We start from the raw sequence: 26537 nt of genomic DNA on the forward strand, positions 1-26537 counted from the left end.
GGTTTAAAACCTATATATTTTTCTTTTGAAAATTCCTGTGGTGGAAACTACTGTTTCTTTCCATACATAAAGTCCAAATGTTATTATCAAGTTATATATATTTAAAAGTATTTAGCATAGTTTTGGAAATTGCACTTTCAGTTTTGATTTTACAGCCAAATTGGTTGACTAAGAAGCTAATTGATGTTCTTTAAGAACCTCTATGAATTCTGCCAGTTTTCAGTTGGAACGCCTTGTTCACACAAGGCATTTTTAAATGAAAGTAGTGAGCAGTTGATTTTTTGAATCTATGAATAACTTTTTTTTGGTGTAAGGACAATTCTGGAGTCATTGAGCTGTATATAAATGTGACACTGGAACTCAGCCATCAACACTCTGCCTAATTTTACTTCTTTCCTCTGGGTATAGCTCTCGCTGCACTAAGTTCTTCCAACAGTCAGACCATGTTGTGACATGTTACGTCTAACTGAGCACATTTTTGCTACTCACTGGCATAATTTAGGGTAAATGTTAGATGCCTTTATGCTTGCCTTAGGGAACATTTGTAGGTGCAAGCTTAGAAAATTTTGATGGCATTTTGATACCCGCTGTTGGTTCTAGCTAATTTGAGTCTTAATTGGTCATTACAGGTTAGGTGTCTTATGCAGATAACAGATTTTTTTTTTTTTTTGAGATGGAGTCTTGCTCTGTCGCCCAGGCTGGAGTGCAATGGCATAATCTCGGCTCACAGCACCCTCTGCCTCCCGGGTTCAAGCAATTCTCCTGTCTCAGGCTCCTAAGTAGCTGGGATTACAGGTGCCTGCCACCACACCAGGGTAATTTTTGTATTTTCAGTAGAGGTGGGTTTTTGCCATGTTGGCCAGTCTGGTCTCAAACTCCTGACTTCAGGTGATCCCCTGACCTCTGCCTCCCAAAAGTGCTGGGATCATAGGCATGAGCCACAGTGCCCAGCCACAGATAACAGATTTGAATCAGGCTAAGCTTTCTAATGTGAAACTTGAATGTTTATTTTTTTTTTTTTACAGCCACATGCAAGGCAGAGAATACTATGACATGAGGTAATGAGTTAACAAATAGTTTTTTAACAATAAAATGTGTTTTGTCTTGAAACTAATATTAACTCAGTGTTGCCACAAATTATCTGTGAGCCACCCAAATGGCCCCACCTTTGGCCAGACAAAAACCAGCCACTTTTAAAAGGTAACATCAAAGCCAGGACTTCTGGAGTGAGCCATTTATCAGGGTAATGAGTGCTATCCCTGGAGCCTTAGAAGATGACCTTTTGGCTTTTTGGCACTGATAGACCAAAGAGAAGAGTAACCTTGGAACCTCAATCTAGAAATTGTCATGCATTGTTCTAATTATAAGGCACAAAATTGCTCAGTCATTTATATATAGAAAAGATCTTGAATAGTGGCTGTCAGCACTTTCTTTTAAAATCAAAGCCTTACAAATAGACTAAGTTCTTATCTGACTTAACCTCACTGATAATTCCCTTTGAAGATTGCTGGGGGTCACCAATGGCTTGTTTGGGATTGATCTAGAAGGCTTGCTGAGTGGATTGTGGGGCTGGCAGCCATTAACATGGAAAATGACTCAGGCACCTCCCTCTCTGAGACTTGAAGTAACTGTTATCACCAGTTTCTCCTTCTGTGGGACTCAAATCCCCTTCTCCTGGATATTAAACACGTGGGGAAAAATAAGCAATCAGTGGGGGCCCCCAAGAGAGCATTTGCTGAAATCTGTAAACTAATTTATTGGTAAGAGAACACAGATTTGTTTGGCATATTTGTCACACTCTATGCAGTTTACATTTCTCTGGCTTGTATACCTCAAACGATAATTCCCTTGTGAAAGAAATGTGCGCACCAGCTTCTCTAGACAGCCGATCTTTTGTATCATTTCTACATTTGAACTCATTTAACAAATCAAATGCCTTTGTTAAATCTACGAATGCAGCAGACAATTCACATCGCCATGGTCAGCATTTCTCTTGCACCACAGCGGAGCACAGCTGGTAAAGTTTCAGGCTCTGGAGTTAGACTGTCAGGGTCCAAAACCTGGCACCACCACTTACTAGGCTGGTGATTTAGGCAAATTAGTTAACCTCCCTGGGCTTCATTTTTCTCATTTGTGACAAAGGACTAATAATGGTCCTTATTGTTTAGGGTCGTTAAAGGAGCACATGGGATGACACATGCAAAGTGCCTAAGAGTCTGGCTCTGAAATAACTACTTAGGGGCTGGGCACAGTGGCTCACACCTGTAATCCCAGCACTTTGGGAGGCCAAAGCAGGCGGGTTGCCTGAGCTCAGGAGTTCGAGACCAGACTGGGCAACCTGGCGAAACCCCATTTCTACTAAAAATACAAAAAATTAGCTGGGCGTGGTGGCACATGCCTGTAATCCAGCTACTCGGGAGGCTGAAGCAGGAGAATTTCTTGAACCCAGGAGGCAGAGGTTGCCAAAACTGAGCTGAGATCACGCCACTGCACTTCAGCCTGGGCGACAGAGTAAGACTCTGTCTCCAAACAAACAAACAAACAAAATAACTACGTAGTTTCTTCCAGGGAAGAACATGCAGGGTCATGTTTGGTGGCCGGAGACAGAAACGTATTCATGTTAGTTTAAGTAAATGAGGATTTTTTTTTTTTTTGAGGCGGAGTTTTGCTCTTGTCACTCAGGCTACAGTGCAGTGGCGGCATCTCGGCTCACTGCAACCTCTGCCTCCTGGGTTCAAGTGATTCTCTGCCTCAGCCTCCCGAGTAGCTGGGATTACAGGCACCCACCACCATGCCCGGCTAATTTTTGTATTTTTAGTAGAGATGGGGTTTCACCATGTTGGCCAGGCTGGTCTTGAACTCCTGACCTTGTGATACGCCCGCCTTGGCCTCCTAAAGTGCTGGGATTATGAGGATTTTTTAAATAGTAAGGCTACATAAGCAATCATGTGGACACCCAGTGTCACCTGGGACATGTGGGTACCACAGGTCAATGTCAACAGCCTCTGAGGCTTCTCCATCTCTGGTGGGTTTGTTTGTTTCCCTCTCTATGCTGACTCTATTTGCTTCTGTTTTCTGCAGACCAGCTTTCTGAGCTTATCACTGTGCACATGCCCAGAAATTCTTTCTTGCAAATCTGTGTAAATTAATAGATCAAGCACTCTGTCACGTGACTTAGTTACAGTGACCTGTTCCCACAATTCCAGGTAAGAAGTCCAGTAGGCTGGGACCAGAGGGAAGGAGGTCATGCGGTAAATACAGTGGCTCCTTCCAAAGGCTCCAGTGTCTTATGTGTCTAAGAAGGGGGCATAATGGTGGTGGTGATGGGGAGGAGGTGGGGAGTGTGGGAATAATTGGCAACTCCAGGATAATTATGGTGCTGATGTTCAAGGGAGATTAAAGGTGTCTTACTTTGAGTGCCAATTATTTATTTTTATTTTTTTAAGACATGGTCTTGCTTTGTCACTCAGGCTGGAGTGCAGTGGTGCGATCACGGCTCACTGCAGCCTCAACCTCCTGGCTCAAGCGATCCTCCCACCTTACCCACCTAAGTGTGCCACCATGCTAGGCTTTTAAAAATTTTTTGTGGAGACAGGGTCTTCCTGTGTTGCCCAGGCTGGTCAAACTCCTGGACTCAAGTGCTCCTCCCACATCAGCCTCCCAAAGTGCTGGGATTACAGGTGTGAGCCCACCACACGAGCCCAATTATTTATTTTTTAAAAACTTTTTATTGAAGGATGACATACATATAGAAAAGAAGATGTATGAGAAGTGTAAGCTTGATGAATGTGACAAACTGAACACACCTGTGAACCCAGCACCCAGCTCAAGAAACAGCATTATCACTGCCCAGATGGCCCCTTTTGTTCCCCTTACTTAAGACTCCATAAGGGTGAATTAATTTTGCCTGTTTTTAAGCTTTCTATCAATGGAATCATATACTGTACACATTGTTGTGTGTCTGGATGCTTTTGTTTAACATTGGGAGAGTCAGCAATATTGTGTATATTTGCAGAACACTCATTCTTATTGCTGTAAAGTATTCTGTGCATGCATACACTATACATATACACTTTTTTTTTTTCGAGATGGAATCTCGCTTTTTTACCCAGGCTGGAGTGCAGTGGTGTGATCTCGGCTCACTGCAACCTTGGCCTCCCAGGTTCAAGCGATTCTCTTGCCTCGGCCTCCTGAGTAGCTGGGATTACAGGCACATGCCATGACAACTGGCTAATTTTTGTATTTTTAGTAGAGACGGGGTTTCACCATGTTGATCAGGCTGGTCTCAAACTCCTGACCTCAAGTGATCTGCCGGCCTCAGCCTCCCAAAGTGCTGGGATTACAGGTGTGAGCCATTGTGTGGTGGTATATTTTATATTTTATCTGGTCTACCTCTGATGGACATCTGGGTACTTTTCTGTTTTTGTGTAAATGGTGCTGCTGTGAGCTTTTGTTGATCATGTACACATTGCTGCTAACTATTTTTACCGTCACTGGCTTATACTAGGTATAATGAATTATCTTCCATCATGTGTAACTGAATTGATGGTCACTCATGAGTACTTATGAATACTGTTATGCTTTTTTTATCTGGTGACTTCTTTTTATGTGGTAACTTTCATGGTGTGAGGGCAGGGCCATGTTTTATACATTTTGTGTACATAATAGAACCTTAAATATATTGCTATAGATGCTCAACTATTTGCTGATTGAATGAATGAATAAACAAATGAATGGTGTGTGCCTCCCTCTTTTTTGGGAACAAGCTCTATTTACAAGTGAGGCCCCCAACTGTGATGTTTGGACCAGGATGACCTGCTGCTTGGCCAAAGCTGATTGATTAAAGGGGTGGACACATGACCCAAGCTGGGCCAATGATGTCTCTCTTACGGGAGTTTAAAATTTGGAGTTGAAAGGACAGTGGATGCTGCTGATGCTCGGTCCTTGTGATTGTGCTCCAGACAGAAGACCCACAGGCTCCTGCTGCTGGGTACCAAAGGTTCAATGCGTCCTGCTTTTCCTAATTTTTGGATGTGGATAAATATCTACACACATGGAGGGGCTGGGTGTGGTGGCTGATGCCTGTAATCCCAGCACTTTGGGAGGCTGAGGTGGGCAGATTGCCTGAGCTCAGGAGTTCAAGATCAGCCTGGGCAACATGGTGAAATCCCATCTCTACTAAAAATAAATTAGCTGGGCATGGTGGTATATGCTTGTATTCCCAGCTACTCAGGGAGGCACGAGAACTGCTTGAACCCAGAAGGCGGAGGTTGCAGTGAGCCAAAATCACGCCACTGCACTCCAGCCTGGGTGACAGAGCCAGACTCTGTCTCCAAAAAAAAAAAAAAAAAAAAATTACATACATGACTGTTAAACAACAAATGCAAAACTATTTTGGATTCAGTTTCAAAATACAAAGTAGAGATAATAAGTGCTGTAAAATGTCAAAATATGGAGAGATCAGTGAAGACTCACTTCATTGTGCATACTGTTGCCTTGGCTTCCTTCTTGGGGACAGCTGCTGTGAATGTGACCATATTTTCCAAGCCAGGATTTCAGTGTTAAGGGATGGGCCAGGAGAGGAGTTATGGGGATTTGGGAACGAGAATGGGATGTAGGTGTGAAACTGTAGAGGATCAGTGGTAGAGATCCTACAAATAAAGCCTTTAAGTCTTGGAAACTGTTGAATGTGAAGGTAAAGAGAGAAGTCAAAGATGATGCCAGGTTTTGAGTTTCTGGGTTAGGAAAGATAAAGGTAACTATTTTAAACAAGGACATTTGAGGAGTGCAAAGTGGGAAGGGATAAAGATGAGTTCAGTTTGGGATATATTAAATTTAAGGCCCTGGTGAGATAGCCAGATGAGCACACGAGTTAGGAAGATTTGCAGTCCCGTGTCCTTTGCTCCATGCTCTGTGGTGTTGGACACCTTATTTAGCTTCTTGGAGTCTCAGCTCCCTATCTGGCAGCCGATACTTCCCTGTAAGGATTAAAGTGAGACAGTGAATAAAAGGGTTTACCTTATTGCCTGGCAATTAAGTATCAGAAAGTATATATTAATAGGGTGATGAAGGCCCCGCGTGGTGGCTCACGCCTGTATCCTAGCACTTTGGGAGGCCAAGACAGGCTGATTGCTTAAGCTCAGGAATTTGAGACCAGCCTGGTCAACATGGTTGAAACCCCGTCTCTACAAAAAAACAAAACAAAACAAAAATTAGGCCGGGCGTGGTGGCTCATGCCTGTAATCCCAGCACTTTGGGAGGCCGAGGTGGGCGGATCACTTGAGGTCAGGAGTTTGAGACCAGCCTGGCCAACATGGTGAAACCCTGTCTCTACTAAAAATACAAAAATTAGCTGGGCACAGTAGTGCGTGCCTGTAATCCCAGTTACTCGGGAGGGTGGGGCAGGAGATCACTTGAACCCGGGAAGCAGAGTTTGCAGAGAGTCGAGATCATGCCACTGCACTCCAGCCTGGGCAAGAAGAGTGAGACTCCGTCTCAAAACAAAAACAAAAACAAAAAACAAAAATTAGGCACAGTGGAAGGGATCTATGGTCCCAGTTATTCCAGAGGCTGAGGCGGGAGGAACATCTGAGCCCAGGGACATCGGGGCTGCAGTGAGCCGTGATCGCACTACTGCACTACTACACTCCAGTGTGGGCGACAGAGCAAGACCCTGTCTCCAAAAAATAAATAAAAATAGGATGATGATGATGATGTGAGGGTGTCCAGAGTGCTACTGGGCAGCAGGACCCCAAGCTCTGCTGTAAAGGACCAGCTTGCAGGTGGAGATGATGCAGGGAAATTGGTTGAAATTAGCAAGAAGAGAGTGTGAGAAGGAAAAAAGAAAGTAGCCCCAGTCATATCACTGGCAGAGAACACAAGGTAGGAGAAGGAACAGGAGCTAGAGGAGACTGAGACAGGGGAGCAGGAGAGTGCAGACTCACAAGATCAAAGTGGAGGGGGGCTCAGCAGCAGGTGAATATCCCTGTTCTTCCTAAGGCTTCATAATCTTTTTTTTGTTGTTGTTCCCTAGATGGAGACTTGCTCTTTTGCCCAGGCTGGAGTGCAGTGGCGCGATCTCGGCTCCCTGCAACCTCTGCCTCCCGGGTTCAAGTGATTCTCCTGCCTCAGCCTCCTGAGTAGCTGGGATTATTGGCACGCGCCACCACGCCCAGCTAATTTTTGTATTTTTGGTAGAGACAGGGTTTCACCATGTTGGCCAGGCTGGTCTTGAACTGCTGACCTCGTGATCCACCTGCCTCGGCCTCCCAAAATGCTGGGATTATAGGTATGAGTCACGGCGCCTGGCCAGCTTCATCATCTTTAAAAGCAAGTAAGTCAAAGTTAAGGGCAGCAATGTGTTAAGTTACTCCAACGTAAAAGACTAAGTTGAACAGGTAGCAGGTACCTGCACGTCCTCTCTCGCCAGTGTGGAGATGAACCAAGGCCTGGTAGTTCTTCCCTGTCTTCTGTGGTGTCTCCTCCCACACTGCCAAGCCCCTGCCTGCTGTGGCCGCGTACCTTTGGAGGAGAGCCAAGTAGAGGAACTGTTAAAAAAAAAAAAAATTTATGATACCCAGGCAACACTCACTCCATTTTCATTTCCTGCAATGCTTCGGATTTTTAAACTTTGCCTCCTCCTGTCTTGACTTCAACAAATTGGTAACAGTAAGGGTTGCATATGTACACATATGATGGCGGTAAGACTTGGAAAGCATTTGTTTATAATAATCAAGAGGAAAGGAGAGGAAAAGTGAATAGGAGACGGGAGAGCAAGAGAAAGAGGATAGGAAAAGGAGGATCCGAGTCGGGACTAGTTTGGGGGTGGAGAGATGAAGAGTGTGCTCTAGGAAACAGGTTGCTATGGGTTTTTAAAGGTTTGTTTTGCAAACGTTATCCTTAGCCCAAGCTGTCCCCCGTGGGCATCAGTCTTCAGCATTTTCTCAGCCTCCTTGCTGGAGCACTGGGCCTGGGCTCCGGCAGAAAGGGCGAGTGGATAAGGTCGGCAGCTGCGAGACTGTCTCTGGGGTGCAGTTCTTCTTAAGGCAGCCGACCACCCAAGCGCAGGGCCAGGAGCCAGCTCCACCCGGCTTCTCCAGGTCCTGTGTGTTTGGGGTTCCCTGGCGAGGAAACCCTGGAGTAGAAGCCCTGTGTTCTGGGTATTAAAAACATTAAAAAAAATACGTTAAGACAAATTTGATCGTAGCTCATACTGCAGTTACAGGTTTTAAAAGCTGGTTTCTAAGTTAAGCAGGTGACCAGGTAGGGTGCTTGCTCCCACCCCCATCCCCTGTTCCATTATCCAAGGGGTCTTGTCCTGACTTCTCAAGTGTGGAAACACACAGTCACGTGTTCCTTGGGACTGTGGAAAACGTGCACTTTGGGGCTCACAGGGGCTGGCTTTTCAGCATTGACACGGTGTTCTTCTTTCCTGTCTTGTTTTGGTGATCATCCCACACGACTAGATTAACCTGTTGTTTTTGCAAAGCCCCAGGATTTTCCTAAGCGTCCAAGCCGCCCGGCCTTGTCTTTGTTATGAAATAGTCAAAGGGCTTCAAAACTGCAGGCAGTTGCCGCGCACGGCGCCCGTCCTTGGAGGCCTTTTCTCTGAGAATGGAGTTTTAGATTCAGGGATTTATGACTTGACTTTCCCGGGGCCGGCGCCCCTGCGGAAGCGGCGGTGGCTCGGGAGTCAGACCCGGTTCCCGCGCCGCCGGGAGCATCCTCCCCGCCATCTGCGGTCGGGTCTTCTCGACAGGGCCCGGCGGCCTTTGCAGGACGCGAGTTGCGGGGTTCCGAAGGCGGCCGGCGCGCCCCCCCGCGCCTCCCACAATCCCCGGCGCCCGGCCCCGCGCCCCTGACCCGGGTGTCACCGCGGCGCCGCGGGAGGCCTCGGCGGTCTTCGGACGCGGTCGGGAAAGTGGCGAGCGCGCGCCCGCGTCCGCGCCCCCGCTCGCGAACGCCGGCTTCGGCCATTTCCGGCGCGGCGCCCTTCGGCAAGTTCCGCAGTCGCCTGTCGGAAATGGCTGCCGGCCGGCAGGGGGAGCGGCGGATCAGGCGCGGCCTGGAAGGCGGGCGGCCGGCAGCCAGAACGGCTTCTGGGACGCCGACTTTCGCGCAGGCAGCGGCGGCGGCGGGTCCCTGAGCTGGAAGCCGGTAGGACTGCTGGCCGCGCGTGAGCCCGAGGAGCGGGGGCCGCGCCCGGAAGGGCTCATGGGAGGGTGCCGGGGCTGGCCCCGAGCGCTGGGGACGCGGCGGGAGGGACCGGGTCCGCCGTGCCCCGGGGAGGCTGCTGCTGCCCGGCGGCGGGAGGCATGCAGCCTCCGAGCGGAGTAGGCCTGCCCGGTGGCTCGGGGGCCCGGGGAGAGGCCGCCAGGCCCTCGGCCGGCAGTCGGGAGGGCTAACGGGTCCCTGGGCTGGGGCACCCCCTCCCCGCCCCCACACGCCCTCTCTCGTCCCAGTTTGGGCTGCTCGGGACCCGCCTCCACCTTTTTTTGGACGCTCGGCTGCAGCTGTTGGGCTTCCTCTGCTCCCTGAAGCCCTCCACCCTCTGTGACCCGCGGCGTTTCTCTGGCTGCTGGCCCGGAGCATCTTCTGTCGGCGGAGGCGCAGCTCCGGACTACTCCCACCCCTTCCCGTGCACACCTTCCCACATCTGCCCCCCGCTTCTACACGCGGTCGCCTGCTGCCCTCCCCGCTGGCTCTTTTTGCCGGGCTCGCCTCCTTTCAGGAGCCACAGTCAGAGGAGCCGCTTCCTGTCCGAGGGTCCAGGTGCTGCAGGACCCTGGCTCCCAGGCCCAGCTCCCCTAGAGCCGGCCTCGCGCTGCACGGGCTGGACCGGACAGGGGTGCGCGGGGCGTGTGTGCGCGGCGGAGCTCCGAGCCCAGCGACGGGGACAGCACCTTTTCCGAGCCCCTCGGAGGCGAGCCAGGGCTGCCCGGCTGCTGATGGGTGCTGCTTTCTCTTCCCCACATTGAGCGAGAGCTTCGGCTCCTTTTATTAATAAAATCTGTATGGCTCTCAGAAGACTTAAATTTTGTGGATTTTGCCCCTCCCCCGCCACCCGCACCACCCCACCCCCGCCCTTCCCCGCAACCTGGATTGTTTTTCTTTCCTTTTTAAAAACTCTAAAAGCTTCATCAAGTCCTCTTGGTTCGACTTCTTTGGTGGAGGAGGAAGCGCAGAACACCACCACATGTCCATTTTTTTCCCCCATATGTGATTTACTTAAGAGTCGTCTTTAGCATTTCTTGTCACTTTGTCCTATTCTTTGTCCAATTTAGGTAGCTTCATTTTTACTGGCCGAGCTCCCCGTGCTTTCTTTTGTTTTTAAAGGCTTTGTGTGTTGCAGCCATGCAGACTCTGCAGTTTTCTGTATTTTGTTCGGCAGTGAGTCCTGCATTCTGATACAGTGACTATCGCTGTGACCTGTGTGCTGGGATAGTAACTGCGGGGCAGAGTCTGGAGCGAAGCGAAGCCTTCTCAGCGACTTGCTATTTAGCAGAGGGACTTTGAAATATTTTGTGATGAAAGAAAAACCGTTTTCTTAAACTGTTATTTGATGTGTTAAAAATACCTTATCCTGTGGGAATTTCCCATTCGTTTGCCTGTGGGGAGCCGGAGGAATCGTAAGAACTCACGAGCAAGAGAGAATCGAGCCTAAGTGCTTTCTGGAAGAGTCAGAATTGTGGCTCTTCAGACTTCCGGAAACGTGCTTAATATCCAGAGATGTGAGGGGCATACCTACCTAAAAAATGATTGACAGGCGTATGTCTGTATTCCTCCACTTCTCGCTTTTCTAGTGGGGGAAAACCCTGTTAATACTTGGTGTGTAGTTGGGATCTTTCAGTGATTAGGCTTAAGAGTTTTGACCTCGGAGTAAAAAGATTTTAAGGGAACAGTTTGGAGAGAAGTAAGTCAGGGGCCAGGCTGAGCATGGGAAATGTATTTCTAGGAGAGAGGGCAAGTCCAGAGGGTGGTTTGAAGCCAGCAGAAGACTAGAGAGAGACCTGTTCTTTTCCGCAGGGCCCTAGGCCAGCTGTGGATTGGAGGGTTACGGGTGATGAGGGGCTGCAGGAGTGATGGAGTCCTTGTCTCAGTTGAGACTGGTGGTCTTCTGGAGGAGGGTGGGAGGGATTCCCTGATGTAGACTCAGGTGTTAGGAGAAAAATGAAGTCCCATCAGACCTACTCTTGGTAAAGGTTCGAGCGCCTTTGTATGTTACTCTAGAGTGAGGCGAGGAATATGAAACCAGGACCTTTCATAACGTCCTAAAACTGCCTACTCCATTCGCTGGTTATTAAGTTTAGCTCAGAAAACTTCTATTAACATATTTCTATTTTATTTTTGTTACCTCTTCATTTCGGCAACTATCATTTCGAAGACTTTCAATGATAGGGCAGCTGACTAAGAGGGAAGAAAGGATTTTTCACGTTTGGAGGTTTCATGGAAATAGCATAGCCCAGGCAGAGAGAGTTTGTGAGCTCAGGAGGGACAGAGGTGGGCTCACCTGTAAGCTTCATCTTTTCTTTTCTTGCCTGAACCAGTTGCACAGTCCTTTTAAATTTTCAGTCATTCAGACCTCTTGGGTGATGTTACTAGGGAGAAGAGAAGCAGGATTTAAAAAAACCTGTGATCTTGAAAATAGAAGAGGATTGCGGAGACTCATTACTAACATACTTCCCTCTCCCACACTTAGGCCATAAAGTGCAGTGTAGGATACTACTCACATGCACCCAAATGACCCATCAAAAGTCTAGAAGTGGAGCCATAGGAAGATGAACTGTAGAATCTGTTGGAGAGTGAAAGCATCATATACATAATATTTAAGAATGCCTACTATACGCAGCCATACAAACGGAATCCATAACTGAATGAGCAAAGCTGTATTCCAGTGAAACTTTATCTACAAAAGCAGGCAGCTGCCGCTTGCGGGTGCCTGCCTTAGAGTGCCACCCCTCACACACATGCCTTTCCTTTGGTATATTCCTTCATTTGGCTGTGTCCAATACCTTTTGGACTGGTCAATAATATTAATGGTTAACGTCCTGGATGTTTGCTTTTTTGACCATTTTCCCTTTAAAGTCTCTTTTCCAACTTGCTTTTAAATGTTTTTTCAGCAATTTTGACCTACTCTTTCCAGCATGGCTTTTCTTTTTCTTTTTTTTTTCATTTTTCTTTTGAGACGGCGTCTCGCTCTTTTCGCCCAGGCTAGAGTGCAATGGCATGATCTCAGGTGACTGCAAACTTCCGTCTCCCAGCTTCAAGTAATTCTCCTGCCTCAACCTCCCAAGTAGCTGGCATTACAGGTGTGCGCCACCACACCCGGCTAATTTTGTATTTTCAGTAGAGACGGGGTTTCACCAAGTTGGCCAGGCTGGTCTTGAACTTCCACCCACCTCGGCCTCCCAGAGTGCTGGGATATAGGCGTGAGCCGCCGCATCCGGCTTCCTTTGTTTCTGAAGTAGAGCTGTAAAATATAAAAGCACAGTGGCTTCGAATGGAGAAAATAGTTGATGGGATCCCAAATTATTAATGGAGTCTGTGGAAAATTAAGGGGGGCCTTAAAGCCTTATGCCTGAAATCTTGGAGGTGAAACGAGAAGGAGGTCTTGGGAATGGCCTTGCTGCCTTGAGTAGGTAGGGTGGTGAAATTTTCCCCACAGCAAAACATGTTTTTGTGCTTCCTGGGAGCAAGGCAATTGTCAGTGAGGGCCTAGAGTCTAAAAGGATCTTTGAGGTCATCCGGTCTAACCCCTTAATTTACGAGTTAACAAAGGACAAGGAGCTTATGAGTCAAGAACGAGGAATTGGGAAGTTAGGGGACCTGATGAATCAGAAATACGGTAATGATGATGGGATGGTAAAGCGTCTCAAGCTGAATTCACCCACAAAGGGTGAAGGAGAATGCCCGAGTCATAAGCTGATTTAAGGCTGGGCACGGTGACTCACACCTGTAATCCCAGCACTTTGGGAGGCGGAGGTGAGAGGATCACCTTGAGTCCAGGAGTTCGAGACCAGCTTGAGCAACATTATAGTAAGACCCTGTCTCTTAAAAAAAAAAAAAAAGAAAAACCTGATTTATGTATGGCTTAGCAAACTTGCTTCACTTTCTCTATCTCATTCAGGGAGGCCCAGGGCACTAACGATATCAATTGTATGCCTCCACAGCATAAAATAAAAATCATGTATGTTTGAGAAGCGAAAACCGTTAGATTAGTTTATACTCTAGGCACTTGCATACTAAGTTGACTGTTCTGAGAATAAGTTAGCAAAATCCATCTGAAGACCTTATTTAAAAACCTTGTTTCTACATCTCTACCCAGCCCTTATGAAAATGACGCATCTCATTTTAGGAGGGAGAGTGAGAAAGATAGGAAGAATGCAGAAATCACCTATAATTTCACAATCTAGAAGTGCCTCTGTTGGTGTTTTTGCTTCTGTTTGTTTTTCTATTCAGAAATATATACATATGCATTTTAAACATGTTATACTGCATATATGGCTTTGAATCTGTATTTTTCCAGCTAACATTGTGAACATGTTTTCATTTTATTTAAAATCATTGAAAAGCTTCCTAATAGTCATATCAGTGACAGTCACACTTTGTTTAACCTTGCTCCTAGTCTTGGACATTTAATTTGTATATTTTATACAGATGATAAAGAATAATGAGGTGATTGCATCTTTACATACAAATCTTGCTCACCTAAAATATATTCCTAGAAAGTGAAATTGCTGAATCAGAGATAAGAAAATTTTGAAGGTTTTTTTCTTACAAATGGCAAATTACTTTTCAGTTTACCTTTCTACTAACACAAGAGTACCTGCCACATTGTAGCAGCCAGCATAGTTCAGAGTTGTACTGTACTTTAATCACTATTTTAATGTTTTAGTATGAACATTTTGGAAGTTAAATCTTTTTTCTCACTCATGATTCTTTAAGAATAATTTCTCGGATAGAATTACAGGGAAAGAGGATAGACACAGTTTCAGTGTTTTTATTACTGCCAAATTGTGCTCCAGAAAGGTGTGCCAATTTGCAATCCCAGCAGCCAAGTGTGGGAATGTTTACCCTGGATCCTGCTTAGCACCAGATATTATAATTTTACAATACTTTGATGATTTATTAGTGGAAAATATCACAGTATCTTGTTTGAAATGTGTATTTCTTTGATCGCTAGGAAGGTTAAACATATAAACATGTTTATCACTTGAACCCTTTTTTGTGTAACTTCTTATTTATGTCCGTTGACCACTGTTGATTGCCTTCTTTTAATTCTGTCATATTGAGCAGGCTTCCCCATTTTTAATCAAATTTAAGCTTTTTTTTTTTCCTTCTGAATACATAGAATCCTTTGATTCTTATATAGTCAAACCTGTTGAACATTTCTGGATTTTACTTTTGCTTGGATTCCTGGAAAAGTGGCTGTACTTGAGATGAAATTACATGTATATTTTCCTTTTCTTGTTACGGTTCATTTATTATAATTAACTCTTGAATCCACCTGGAACTTATTTTTGGATTTGGTTTGTCATGCAGTAATCTGACTTTACTTTTTTTCCCAAATAGATGTGTCACATTGTTTATTGAAAAATGTAATGAGGTGTTCTTTAAAAAGATTGCAACAAGGTAATATTTTTAATTACAAAAGTAATACATAATGATTGTAAAATGAATTAAGACAAAATGAATCCTCTAAGTAAACAAATGGTAGATAAGCAAGAAGCAGTATACAGGGCTGTAGGTCATACGGACCTGGATTTGTAACTTGGTTGCTGTATTGCCTTGAACAAGTTTCCTATCCTTGGTGATACACCACTGCTTCATCGGTGAAGTGGAAATGACAGTACTCCCATGTGGCTGATGAAATGAGATAATATGTGTGAAGTGTGTTATCTAGAGTACTGTGCCTAGCACACTGTAAATATAAATCAGTAGCAATTATGAAAAAGCCCTCTCCTCCCCATCTTCCAAGGGTATGTGGTGCATTGAAGTGCGGACTTTCTGCGTTAGCTAAGGGATAGTGCTGTTTGTCTTCCTTAGCTGTCTACGTTGATTGAGCTGCCATCAATCTGAATCTCCATTACTATCAATTCTTCATTAGACCAATAGTTTTGGAGTTAGGGTTGTGTGCTCTGCATTAAAATCACCTGGGAACTTTGTCAAACTGCAGGAGTTTGGCCCCCACACCTAGGAATTCTGATTTAGTTAATGTAGCACGGGTCCCGGTTTGTTATTTGAAAAAATTCTTAAGTGGTGAATCTGATTTTTACACATAATTAAGCTGACTGGTAAAACAATACGATTTGGATTTGTGGGACGTTAGCAAACTGGTGGGAAGGGAAGCAGATAAGGCAATGGCATAATTTTCAAATTGAGGACTTATCCTGGGAGTTGAGACTTCTGGGCCCAGGTTTGTTGCCAAGTAAACAGATAACTTGGAGTAATCAATAGCCTCATTTTCCTTGTTAATATCTGTATATTCAGCAGCGGAAGGAATGCTCACCACTTATTGATGAGTTCCTTTTGTATTTTGTGATTTGTCTGCTAGTGGCATTTGTGGAACACCTTGGGATTTAGAAACCTACTCTTAAGCCCAAAGAATAAATTGTTTTCCCTTTCAAACAGCCCTGTAATAAGGGCGGCTCAAACTCCGGTTCTCTGGTTGCATCATAATCTTCACTCTTCAGTCAGTAGGTCAAGGCACAACCAGTTTTTCACACTTCGTTTTGCTTTTTAATTGCTGAGGATGTTCTGTTTCCCTTTTTTCATCCAGGCTAGGTTACACAGTAAGAAACCACTGTGGTCGTTGGATTGTGAAAAACATAGGGCCTTGGTCTCCTGTAACTTGGGAAGTGTCTACATGTAGTTCTTAGAGCTTACTCTTTATCTACAATTAGTTTCCCTGGGAAGTGCCTTTTTTTTTTTTTTTTTTTAAACAGAAGACAAATCAGTGATAGTGTTGGGAAATGTGTTTTAGTGCTTATTAACATACTTCCTGACTTCACGAACTAGGTACTGTCTTGCCTTGACAGGCTGTTTGTCATGCCTGTAGTTAGGAAATCAGGAAATGATGTTTTTTTGGGTTGTTAGTACTTAAAAACAAAACAATCCTCTGAAATACTGCTTTCAGCGACCTCACTGAAATGGTTTCCTGTGGAGAACTCTCTTTACCTAATTGGAAGGGCTCCTGGTGATGGCAGCAATGGTAGCAGCATGCAGACAGCTCTGTAGAACCCGCACCTGGGTTGTCATGGAGTTCTGCCACTTGATGGGCCTATTTTGACCTAAATGAAAAAGAGAAAATAGTACTACAAGCACAGATATACAGGTGGGCCATAGGCACAGTGGCAAACATCTTTTGTTCTGAGTCTGCTATTCTCTTTAGCAGGTAAATACTTTGAATATAGTGTTGGTTTTGGGTTTTAGAGGAATATTATGTGTGTCAATTGTAATTATTATTCATGGTTACAGCGGAGTAGCAGTGATATGGAGAATGTAAAAATGATACACATGATAGGCATGTGTGTGTGCCTGCTCGCACTGTTACTTGAATTAATATAGACAGTGTAACATAATTAAGGCATTAAAGGTATGAGCTTTACAGCCAGCTTGCTTTGGTTTGAATTCAAGTTTTACCACATAACATGGGTGACCCATGGCTCATTAGCCTCTGTGCTTTGGTTTCCTCGTGTACAGAACAGGAATAACAGTAAACCCACTTCACGGGATTGCTGTGAGGATTAAGTGAGTGTGTTGAGAAATATGTGGTAATAGGTTTAACCCGGCATACAGTAAGCATTCAATACCTGTTAGCTATTATCATAATTATTTAAGATATTAGAGGCCGTTGAAGGTTTCATTGGGAACATCTGGAAAGCGTCTAGCCCCTCTCTCTCTGTTTCTCGCTCTGTTCTCCCTTCATACCTTCCACGTGGAAGGCATAACAGCCAGATGGAGCAGTGACTCCCTTCTTCCCTGTCGCGCCTCCTGTCTCTCCTGTCTCTCCGGTTGAGTGTTTTAGTATAGTTTAACTTTTTTTCTTTCTTTTGGAGTAGTCTGATAATTTTCTGCGTATAAAAAAATTTACAGTTTTATTAAAAGATGCAAAAGAAGACCTAAATAGAGACATATCCCAGATCCGCAATGGGAAGTTTCAATATCGGTGTTTTAGTTTTACAAGGAGAAAAGTCGAGTCCGTAGGATGGTTGTTATATCAACAAACTCTTGAAAGCAAGGCCGTGAGTAATGTTCCTGCAGATAATCGCAGTTTGCTGTTGTGATAAGGGATGTGAGAGGAGGAGGGCCCTGGTACGTGGAGGTGGAGGGGCGAGAAGTTGAAGGGAAACACCAGCACGTGCACAGTTCTGGATTGGAACTCTGAGCCCCGACTTCTCAGCCCACCGCTCAGACTCTCGAATGGAGTGATTACATTACAGCTTTCCAGGGCTACTGCTTGGTTCAGCCCTCCAGTGAGTAGCTAGCAGATGGCGACTTCTACATTACATTTGTCAGCAAAAATGTCTGATTAGGGAAAAGAGTAAAAGGTAGAATGCTGGCCACAATCTGAATGATAAATCTCTGTATACAACTATTTCAATTTTTTTTCCCCTGGGAGAAGACACTGTCATGATCCTGTTCTAGTCATAGAAGATGTGCTTGCTGCCATTGGACGTCTGAGGTGTAGATGTCTGTGTTGCTGACCACTGGAAAAAGGATTATCAGGAGGGAGGTGAAGATGGGAAAAGTAAATTTGAGAGTCAGCCAATCAGGGGGCTAAGCGAAGCTCATTGGCAAGCTCTGGGAGGTGAAGGCAGAAAAGAGGTTGAGGACAAGCCTGCAGGAACAGCTACATTTGGGGAGTGGTGAAAAGGGGTCAGAGAAAGAGAAGCAGGAGAGGACATGGGCAGGAAGTGTAAAATGCAGACTGACTTAATATGAGGTGCACAGCATGGGTGAGAACGCAAGACACTTTGATAGGAGAAATGAAGGTGTAAGTGGGGAGAATTTTTATGCTTCTGGATAGGATTACCCTAATATTGTGTTAAGTATTTTTATGTCTATATTCATGAGAGATTTTTTTTTGTAGTTTTCTTTCTTTCTTTTTTTTTTGAGGCAAGGTCTTGCTCTGTCACCCAGGTGTGATCTCACCTCCCACCTCAGCCTCTAGTAGCTGGGACCATGCCTGGCTAATTTAAATTTTTTTTTTTTTGGTAGAGATGGGGGTCTCACTGTGTTGCCAGGGCTGGTCTCAAGTCATCCTCTCCCCTCAGCCTTCTGGAGTGGTGTGATTACAGGCATGAGCCGCAGCGCCTGGCTTGTGGTATTCTTTATTTTGGTACTGTCTTTGTCTGGCTTTAGTCAGGGCAATGCTAGGTTTATAAAATGAACTGGGAAGTGTTCCTTCCTCTGGAAGAGACAGTGTAGAATAGGTGTTTATTTTTCTTTAAATGTTCAGTAGAATTCTTCAGTGAACCATCTGGGGCTGGAGATTTCTTTTTTGGGATTTTCAAAAGTATGAAGTCAGTTTACTTAATAGTTATAAAACTAATTCAGATTATTCCCTATTGGATGAGTTGTGGTACTTTGTGTTTTCCAAGGAGTTGGTCTATTTCACTGAAGTGTATAGAGTTGTTTGTAGCCTGCAGGGACTGTGGTGATAGCCCCTGTTTCATTCCTGCTATTGGAAATTTGTGTCTTTTCCCTTTTTTCTTTGTCATTCTTGTAGGTTTTTCAAACCAGTGACAAACCTCTTTGTTTTCTTGATTTTTCTCTTCTGCTTTTCTGTTTTCGATTTAGTTGATTTCTGCTCTTTAGGTATGTTTTGTTTTTTTTCTGGGTTCTTGAAGGAGGAGCATAGGTTATTGATTCGAGACTTTTCTTCAATGCAAGAATTTATGCATAAATTTTCCTCTTAGCACTGTTTTAGCCATGTTCCCATTTTTTTTTCTTCCATCTATAATATCTTACTTAATTTGTGCAATAACCCTGGCGGTAGGTAGAGATTTTCAGACTCACTTTACAAAGGAGGAAATGAGCTCAGGGAGATTATGTAACATTCCCAAATTCTCAAGGCTGAGCTGCATCCTGAGCCGGGTAGTCTAGCTGCAGGTCCATATGGCCATCCAGCTGCCTCCTGGCTCTGAAGTTCTCTCTCTGTAGTTTATAATGTATTCAATACAATATATTATTTGTTAATGGATTCATTAACATTATGTTGAGAGCCATGGGGAACACTTTCAGTATGAGGTAGGAGGACTGGGTCCCAGCAAAGCAGAAAGGGAAGATGAGTCAGGGAAGTAGATGGAACACTAAAAAAGCACAGCTTCATGGAAGATCAGGGGAGAATTGAGAGTTTGTAGGATGAGGAAGTGATCAGTGATAGGATTCATTTATTTAACAAATATTTATAGAGTGTTTACAGTGTGCTGGACACTGGGCTGGGTGCTGGCCACGCAGCAGTGATCCAAACACAAAGGGTTCCTCCCCTCGAGGATTAGGCTTTGGTGGGGAAGGGAGGGAATTAATAAATTAAAAGATATTAGGAAGTAAATCAGTGGGTCGGTGCCAGAGAGCATCGGGGGGTAAGAAAGGCAACTTTAAATGGTAATGCCAGGAAAGTTGAGGCCTGAAGGATGAGAAAGAGTCTGCCAGGCAGAAGCCTGGGGAAGAACATTTCAGACAAAACAGGCATAAAGTTTTGAGAGCGAGAAGCTTGGCACAGTCGAGGAGGTAAGAGGAGGCCAGTGTGGTTGAAGCTGAGAGAGCAAGGGGAAGAGCGATGGTAACTGAGATGGGTCTGGGGAGCCCGGCAGTACAGTGGGCAGCCTTGAAAATATTGAGAGGGGAGGCGTGGTCTGACTCACGTTTCAAGATGGTCCTGGTTGCTGTGTATGGAGTGCATTGTAGGGGCAGGAATGGACGCCAGCTGGCAAGTTAAGCATGAAATGCTGTGGCAGGTGACTGAGAATGAATTAGACATGTATATTGTATATGGAATAAAAAAAATCTGAAGGTTGCTCCTTATCATTGTTTCAGTGACATTTATTTCTAGAGGCTGATATGTTTATTGTCATTTTCCAGAGAATGACAGAAGAGATTCTGAGGGTATCCTTTTTCTTTTGTGCTTGAAATAATTTAATTAGCTGTTTAGGAAGGAATGCTCATGCTATTGGACATGGATGATGCTTTTGCCTGGCTCCAGTAAAAGAGATGGGAATTTAGTGGGGATGCATTCTTTTGAATCATTGTTGAATTATTGGTTTCTGTGAGAACATTTGTTTCTACTCTCTGCTTATATGTAAGTTGGTAGCACTAGAAATATTAGACTAACTATAGTCAGTCTCCAAATGACTTTTTAATAACCTCTGTTTAGACTCTGTATGTAGTATCTTTTTGAATTTTTGGTATGAAAAATTTCAAACCTAGACAAAAGAGAGCCTGATATAATAAGCCCCCATGGGTACCCATCATTCAGTGTCAACAGCAGTCAGCTCATGGCCGATCTTGGGTTCATTTCTACCCGCAAACATTCCCCGCCACCCTCATCCTGTTTATTTTGAAGCAAATTCCAGGTATATCATTTCATCTGTAAATATCTCAGTATATACCTTCAACGAGTAAGGACTTTTCCATATTTTAGTGTTTGGTTTTATTCCCCCTTAGAGCACATAAATAGGTAACATCTGTCTGGACGGTTTGCCTGCCAGAGTCCCCGTGTATACCTCTTGTCCCAGTGTATTTATTAATAGTCTCCCTTTCCACTTCAAAGAGTCTCTGTTTGGACAGTAAATTATTTGGTGACCTCATGTACATAAGAGAAATCTTTTCATAGGGGACAGTAAATAGGTTCTTTAATAGCACTTTCAGTATTGAGTATTTTTCTAATAGTATGTCACTGTTCTATTTTTGTTTTTTGTTTTTTTTTTTAAATCAGGAGAGCAAGCCCTGGAGGTTCACTCTTTCAAGAAGTCGTGTGCTGAGGTGTAATGCTACACAAGTCAGAGGAAAGAAGGGTCCTGAAACACATGGTGAGGAAGGAATGAGTCAGCTGGATTGCTGTGATTACGCCTTCTTTTCTTTTTCTTCCATTCTGTTGTTTCTTTGTTACAATTTGGTCATAAGTGCAAAGAAGATTCTTTTGAAAGCAAGAGATTTAAACATTTGAATCACAAGGATAATGTAAATTTGAGTATTTGGTCAGGTGCTAATTATCCAAGTTTAGATTATCCAAATACTTAAACCTTTTAGTAATATTATCATCAACTTTAGGTCTGATGTCTTGTCAGATGTTCTTTCTAATGGACAAAGTGACTCACACCATCATTTCCCTCCTCTCATTCTTTGCTGTTAGCCGATTCTAATATCCTCTTTTCTTTTTTTTTGAGATGGTGTTTCACTCTTGTTGCCTGGGCTGGAGTGCAATGGTGCGATCTCGGCTCACTGCAACCTCCGTCTCCCGGGTTCAGGCAATTCTCCTGCCTCAGCCTCCTGAGTAGCTGGGATTACAGTTGCGTGCCACCACACCCAGCTAATTTTGTATTTTTAGTAGAGATGGGGTTTTGCCATGTTGGCCAGGCTGGTCTCAAACTCCTGACCTCAGGAGATCCACTCGCCTCGGCCTCTCAAAGTGCTGGGATTACAGGTGTGAGCCACCATGCCCGGCCTAATATCCCCTTGTCTTTAGAAATTGTTATTATAATTTATTGACAGATTAAAATTTAATGTCAAATGTTACGATGAAATCAAATGTTACTTGAAAAAATGTTAGAATGTTTAAAGGAATCTTTATTCTGAAACATAATTAAAATTATGTTTATAAAAATGGTAAAAAGGAGAGAAGACTATTACACCTTTAATAGTTAAACATCTTTGACAGAGGTAGAAGCTAGAGAAAGTGGTTGTGCCTCTGTGAAGTCCTACTCATTTTATGCTACGTGTACCCTTGTTTGTTTATATCTTATCTCTTAGGGTAAGGGAAGTTCCATGAGGTCAAGGATTATACATCCTAGATTCTCCCATAGTTATACTTAGCATGTCTTAGCCCTGTTAAGAGTATGGTGAATATTTTTTGGAAGAATTAAAAAAAGAAACCGGGAATATTCCCTGGCATAGAATATTATGATTTGCTTCTAGCTGTGTTGAATTTGAGGGAAAGCAAGTGGCAAGCCTCTGTAGCCAGGGGCAGTGAAGCTTGGTGAGAGAGCAGGGCTGGGAGTGTTGCTGAGGGACTGAGTCGCTACAAGTGTCCTCCCATCCACTGCACTTTGTATCACAGCAACGTGGTGCATTGCCGTCTCCGTGCACCTATCTCCATTTTAGAAGATTAGGAAACCAAGGTCTGATAGCAAATCTGTCAGCAAAGAAGGAGAACGAATGCCTCTCATTTCTAAGTATAGTGTTCTTTCTAAAAGAGCAAGTTACTATTTATATTTTAAGAAAGAGCACATGATGTCTGCTAATGGAAGATAAATGAGAAGCAAACTGGGAAATACATTTTGTCTCAGGATTACTGCATCTACTACTGGATAAAGATCAAAAGAGTTCTCTTCAACCCTTTCAACTCTACATTTAACAAATTGAGCTTTTCAGAGTCTTTTTTTGTAAAGTATTTCCAAAGAAGACTTATAGGTTAGGAATAAACATAAACTACCCAGGTTGGCTAGGAAGGTATTTCTGTTCATCTAAAGATGATGCCCAGGTGTGGAACAGGATTAAGAAAAGACCATGGACATCTTTGTCCCATGAATTTAGTTGGTCATCATGTTACAGGGCTATAATGCCGCTCTAGATCCAGTTAAATAAGAAGTGGGGAGGGGTTGTAAACTACAGCTTTTTGGGGCACTTATCCATTTATTACCCCAAGTAAAAGACCTATACCAAATAGCAAACAACATCTCTGCATTGTCATTATAATGTTCTTTGAGACACAACCAGTGTTCCAGCCATTGTTCCATCTAAGATTTAAGCATTTTCTAGAAATGTATGGTGGCAGGGGTGTTGAACATAACTTCTTCAAGACTGACATGGTTCTCTTTCTTTTGCAGGCCTGATTGTTGGCAAAGGCATCGTAAGAAGCTGGCATTTATTTCTGTTCTAACCTATTACTGTATAGCTGTGAATAGACACTATGCATATTTGTTGGTCAGCAAAACCAAGAAACAAGAGCTATGGCATTTGAAAAAGTCTGTCTGATTCCAGGGTGTTTTTCCTGGGTTTCATCATCAGGTACCTCCTCCCTTTCATCTCAGCAAGAATGTGGCACCTTTTACCGTTTGATAAAGATTAAGGACATGTTCTTTGGTCAACAGCCAGAACTTAAAATCTGCTGGAATAGGGTCAGAGACCATTTCAGCTGCAGCTGAGGAAAATGAAGTGTTCATTTTATTTGGTGCCTTGTCCAGGGAGCACACTAACTCTTCTGGAAACGTGTCAGTGAAACAGAGATCGTTTTGTGGAATAGCAACCCATGGTTATGGCGAGTGACCCGACGTGATCTGGGGGGCAGGCTGCAGAGGACTCATGACAGGCTATACCATGCTGCGGAATGGGGGCGCGGGGAATGGAGGTCAGACCTGCATGCTGCGCTGGTCCAACCGCATCCGCCTCACGTGGCTCAGCTTCACGCTCTTTGTCATCCTGGTCTTCTTCCCGCTCATTGCCCACTATTACCTCACCACTCTGGATGAGGCTGATGAGGCAGGCAAGCGGATTTTTGGCCCCCGGGTGGGGAACGAGCTGTGCGAGGTGAAGCACGTGCTGGATCTGTGCCGCATCCGGGAGTCGGTGAGTGAAGAGCTCCTGCAGCTGGAGGCCAAGCGCCAAGAGCTGAACAGCGAGATCGCCAAGCTGAATCTGAAGATCGAAGCCTGTAAGAAGAGCATTGAGAACGCCAAGCAGGACCTGCTCCAGCTCAAGAATGTCATCAGCCAGACCGAGCATTCCTACAAGGAGCTCATGGCCCAGAACCAGCCCAAGCTGTCCCTGCCCATCCGACTGCTCCCAGAGAAGGACGATGCCAGCCTCCCTCCCCCGAAGGCCACTCGGGGCTGCCGGCTACACAACTGCTTTGATTATTCTCGTTGCCCTCTCACCTCTGGCTTCCCGGTCTACGTCTATGACAGTGACCAGTTTGTCTTTGGCAGCTACCTGGATCCCTTGGTCAAGCAGGCTTTTCAGGCGACAGCACGAGCTAACGTTTATGTTACAGAAAATGCAGACATCGCCTGCCTTTACGTGATACTAGTGGGAGAGATGCAGGAGCCGGTGGTGCTGCGGCCTGCTGAGCTGGAGAAGCAGTTGTATTCCCTGCCACACTGGCGGACGGATGGACACAACCATGTCATCATCAATCTGTCACGTAAGTCAGATACACAGAACCTCCTCTATAACGTCAGTACTGGCCGTGCCATGGTGGCCCAGTCCACCTTCTACACTGTCCAGTACAGACCTGGCTTTGACTTGGTCGTATCACCGCTGGTCCATGCCATGTCTGAGCCCAACTTCATGGAAATCCCACCACAGGTGCCGGTGAAGCGGAAATATCTCTTCACCTTCCAGGGCGAGAAGATTGAGTCTCTGAGGTCTAGCCTTCAGGAGGCCCACTCCTTCGAAGAGGAAATGGAGGGCGACCCTCCCGCCGACTACGATGACCGGATCATTGCCACCCTGAAGGCGGTGCAGGACAGCAAGCTGGATCAGGTCCTGGTGGAATTCACCTGCAAAAACCAGCCCAAACCCAGCCTGCCGACTGAGTGGGCACTGTGTGGAGAGCGGGAGGACCGCTTGGAATTGCTGAAGCTCTCCACCTTCGCCCTCATCATTACCCCCGGGGACCCTCGCTTGGTTATTTCCTCTGGGTGTGCAACACGGCTCTTCGAAGCCTTGGAAGTCGGTGCCGTCCCGGTGGTGCTGGGGGAGCAGGTCCAGCTTCCCTACCAGGACATGCTGCAGTGGAACGAGGCGGCCCTGGTGGTGCCAAAGCCTCGTGTTACCGAGGTTCATTTCCTGCTCAGAAGCCTCTCCGATAGTGACCTCCTGGCTATGAGGCGGCAAGGCCGCTTTCTCTGGGAGACTTACTTCTCCACTGCTGACAGTATTTTTAATACCGTGCTGGCTATGATTAGGACTCGCATCCAGATCCCAGCCGCTCCCATCCGGGAAGAGGCGGCAGCTGAGATCCCCCACCGTTCAGGCAAGGCGGCTGGAACCGACCCCAACATGGCTGACAACGGGGACCTGGACCTGGGGCCAGTGGAGACGGAGCCGCCCTACGCCTCACCCAGATACCTCCGCAATTTCACTCTGACTGTCACTGACTTTTACCGCAGCTGGAACTGTGCTCCAGGGCCTTTCCATCTTTTCCCCCACACTCCCTTTGACCCTGTGTTGCCCTCAGAGGCCAAATTCTTGGGCTCAGGGACTGGCTTTCGGCCTATTGGTGGTGGAGCTGGGGGTTCTGGCAAGGAGTTTCAGGCAGCGCTTGGAGGCAATGTTCCCCGAGAGCAGTTCACGGTGGTGATGTTGACTTATGAGCGGGAGGAAGTGCTTATGAACTCTTTAGAGAGGCTGAATGGCCTCCCTTACCTGAACAAGGTCGTGGTGGTGTGGAATTCTCCCAAGCTGCCATCAGAGGACCTTCTGTGGCCTGACATTGGCGTCCCCATCATGGTAATAGAGAAACGAACAGTTCGTTTTGGTGCATGAAATAGTATTTCACTCTTAATCCCTTTTCCAACTTCCTTCACTTTAGCAATCGTAACTTCTAGCAGAGGAGAATACATGCATACTCATGAAAAACCTGTATAGATTCCTTTCTTCCTGAAGGGTTTGCTTGCTGCTTTTTCAAGCCTTGGCAGTTCTGTGGCTGTTACTCACTTCCTAAATCGAGGATCCCCGAAACTGAAACTGATTTTATATTCAATATACAAAACCTTGTCGGTTATCCCATAGACTTCCATGTCATAACAAGATGATGATGATAATGATAAGCTACCATTTAGGAAGCACTTAGCCTCTAGGCACTATAATAAGCATTTTGTGACATATTATCGCTGTTTCTTCAGCTTATTCATATGGGAGCTGAAGCTTAGGTTAATGAATTTGCCCAAGATCATGGTGAGTAATGGAGAAGCTGAGCTTTAGTATGTCTGATTCCAGAAGCGGCAGCTTTAGTCACCTCCCAAAGGGTTTAGGAAGGCCTGTGTCATTTTCCAGGTATTCATAGAAGTCTTTTGGAAGACTGGAGTTGGGGTTTGATATTTTGGAGTTGGAGAACCAACTCCAATTGAACCTTCCAGGGTGTCTTGTAGGTTCTTTCTCATTCTTTACTCCATCTCATGGTTAAGTGCTGTATTTTACAGGAAAAATAATAGCTAAATATGCAGGACAGGGCTTTAGTTCTGAGGAGTTTACCGTCTTCAGAATTAAACTTGGCATTCTAGGAGAGAGATGGCGACCATCTCTCTTAAATGTGCAGCCTTAGAGCAGGTCTTAAGCAGACTGCCAACTATTTAACCTGCTGCATATGTAGTTAC

The 26537-nt window shown here is 45.2% G+C and overlaps 1 protein-coding gene across 8 annotated transcripts in view; it reads left to right on the top strand.

Annotated features, from left to right (window-relative positions):
• EXTL3 (exostosin like glycosyltransferase 3) overlaps nt 1-26537 on the top strand; it is a 159347-nt gene that overhangs the window by 95305 nt on the left and 37505 nt on the right. For 6 of the 8 annotated variants that reach the window (XM_063606691.1, XM_063606692.1, XM_063606690.1 and 3 more), the window contains 2 exons: nt 20939-21032; nt 23049-25671. In XM_063606691.1, coding sequence (XP_063462761.1) covers nt 23524-25671 — 2148 coding nt within the window. In that variant the 5' untranslated portion in view covers nt 20939-21032; nt 23049-23523. Of the gene's footprint in view, nt 1-7038; nt 7334-9017; nt 9157-20938; nt 21033-23048; nt 25672-26537 lie in introns of those variants that run through there. The other 2 variants (XM_063606688.1, XM_063606689.1) reach the window with 2 other exon arrangements.

The sequence above is a fragment of the Pan paniscus genome, chromosome 7 (assembly GCF_029289425.2).
Source record: "Pan paniscus chromosome 7, NHGRI_mPanPan1-v2.0_pri, whole genome shotgun sequence".
NCBI classification, from domain to species: Eukaryota; Metazoa; Chordata; class Mammalia; order Primates; family Hominidae; genus Pan; species Pan paniscus.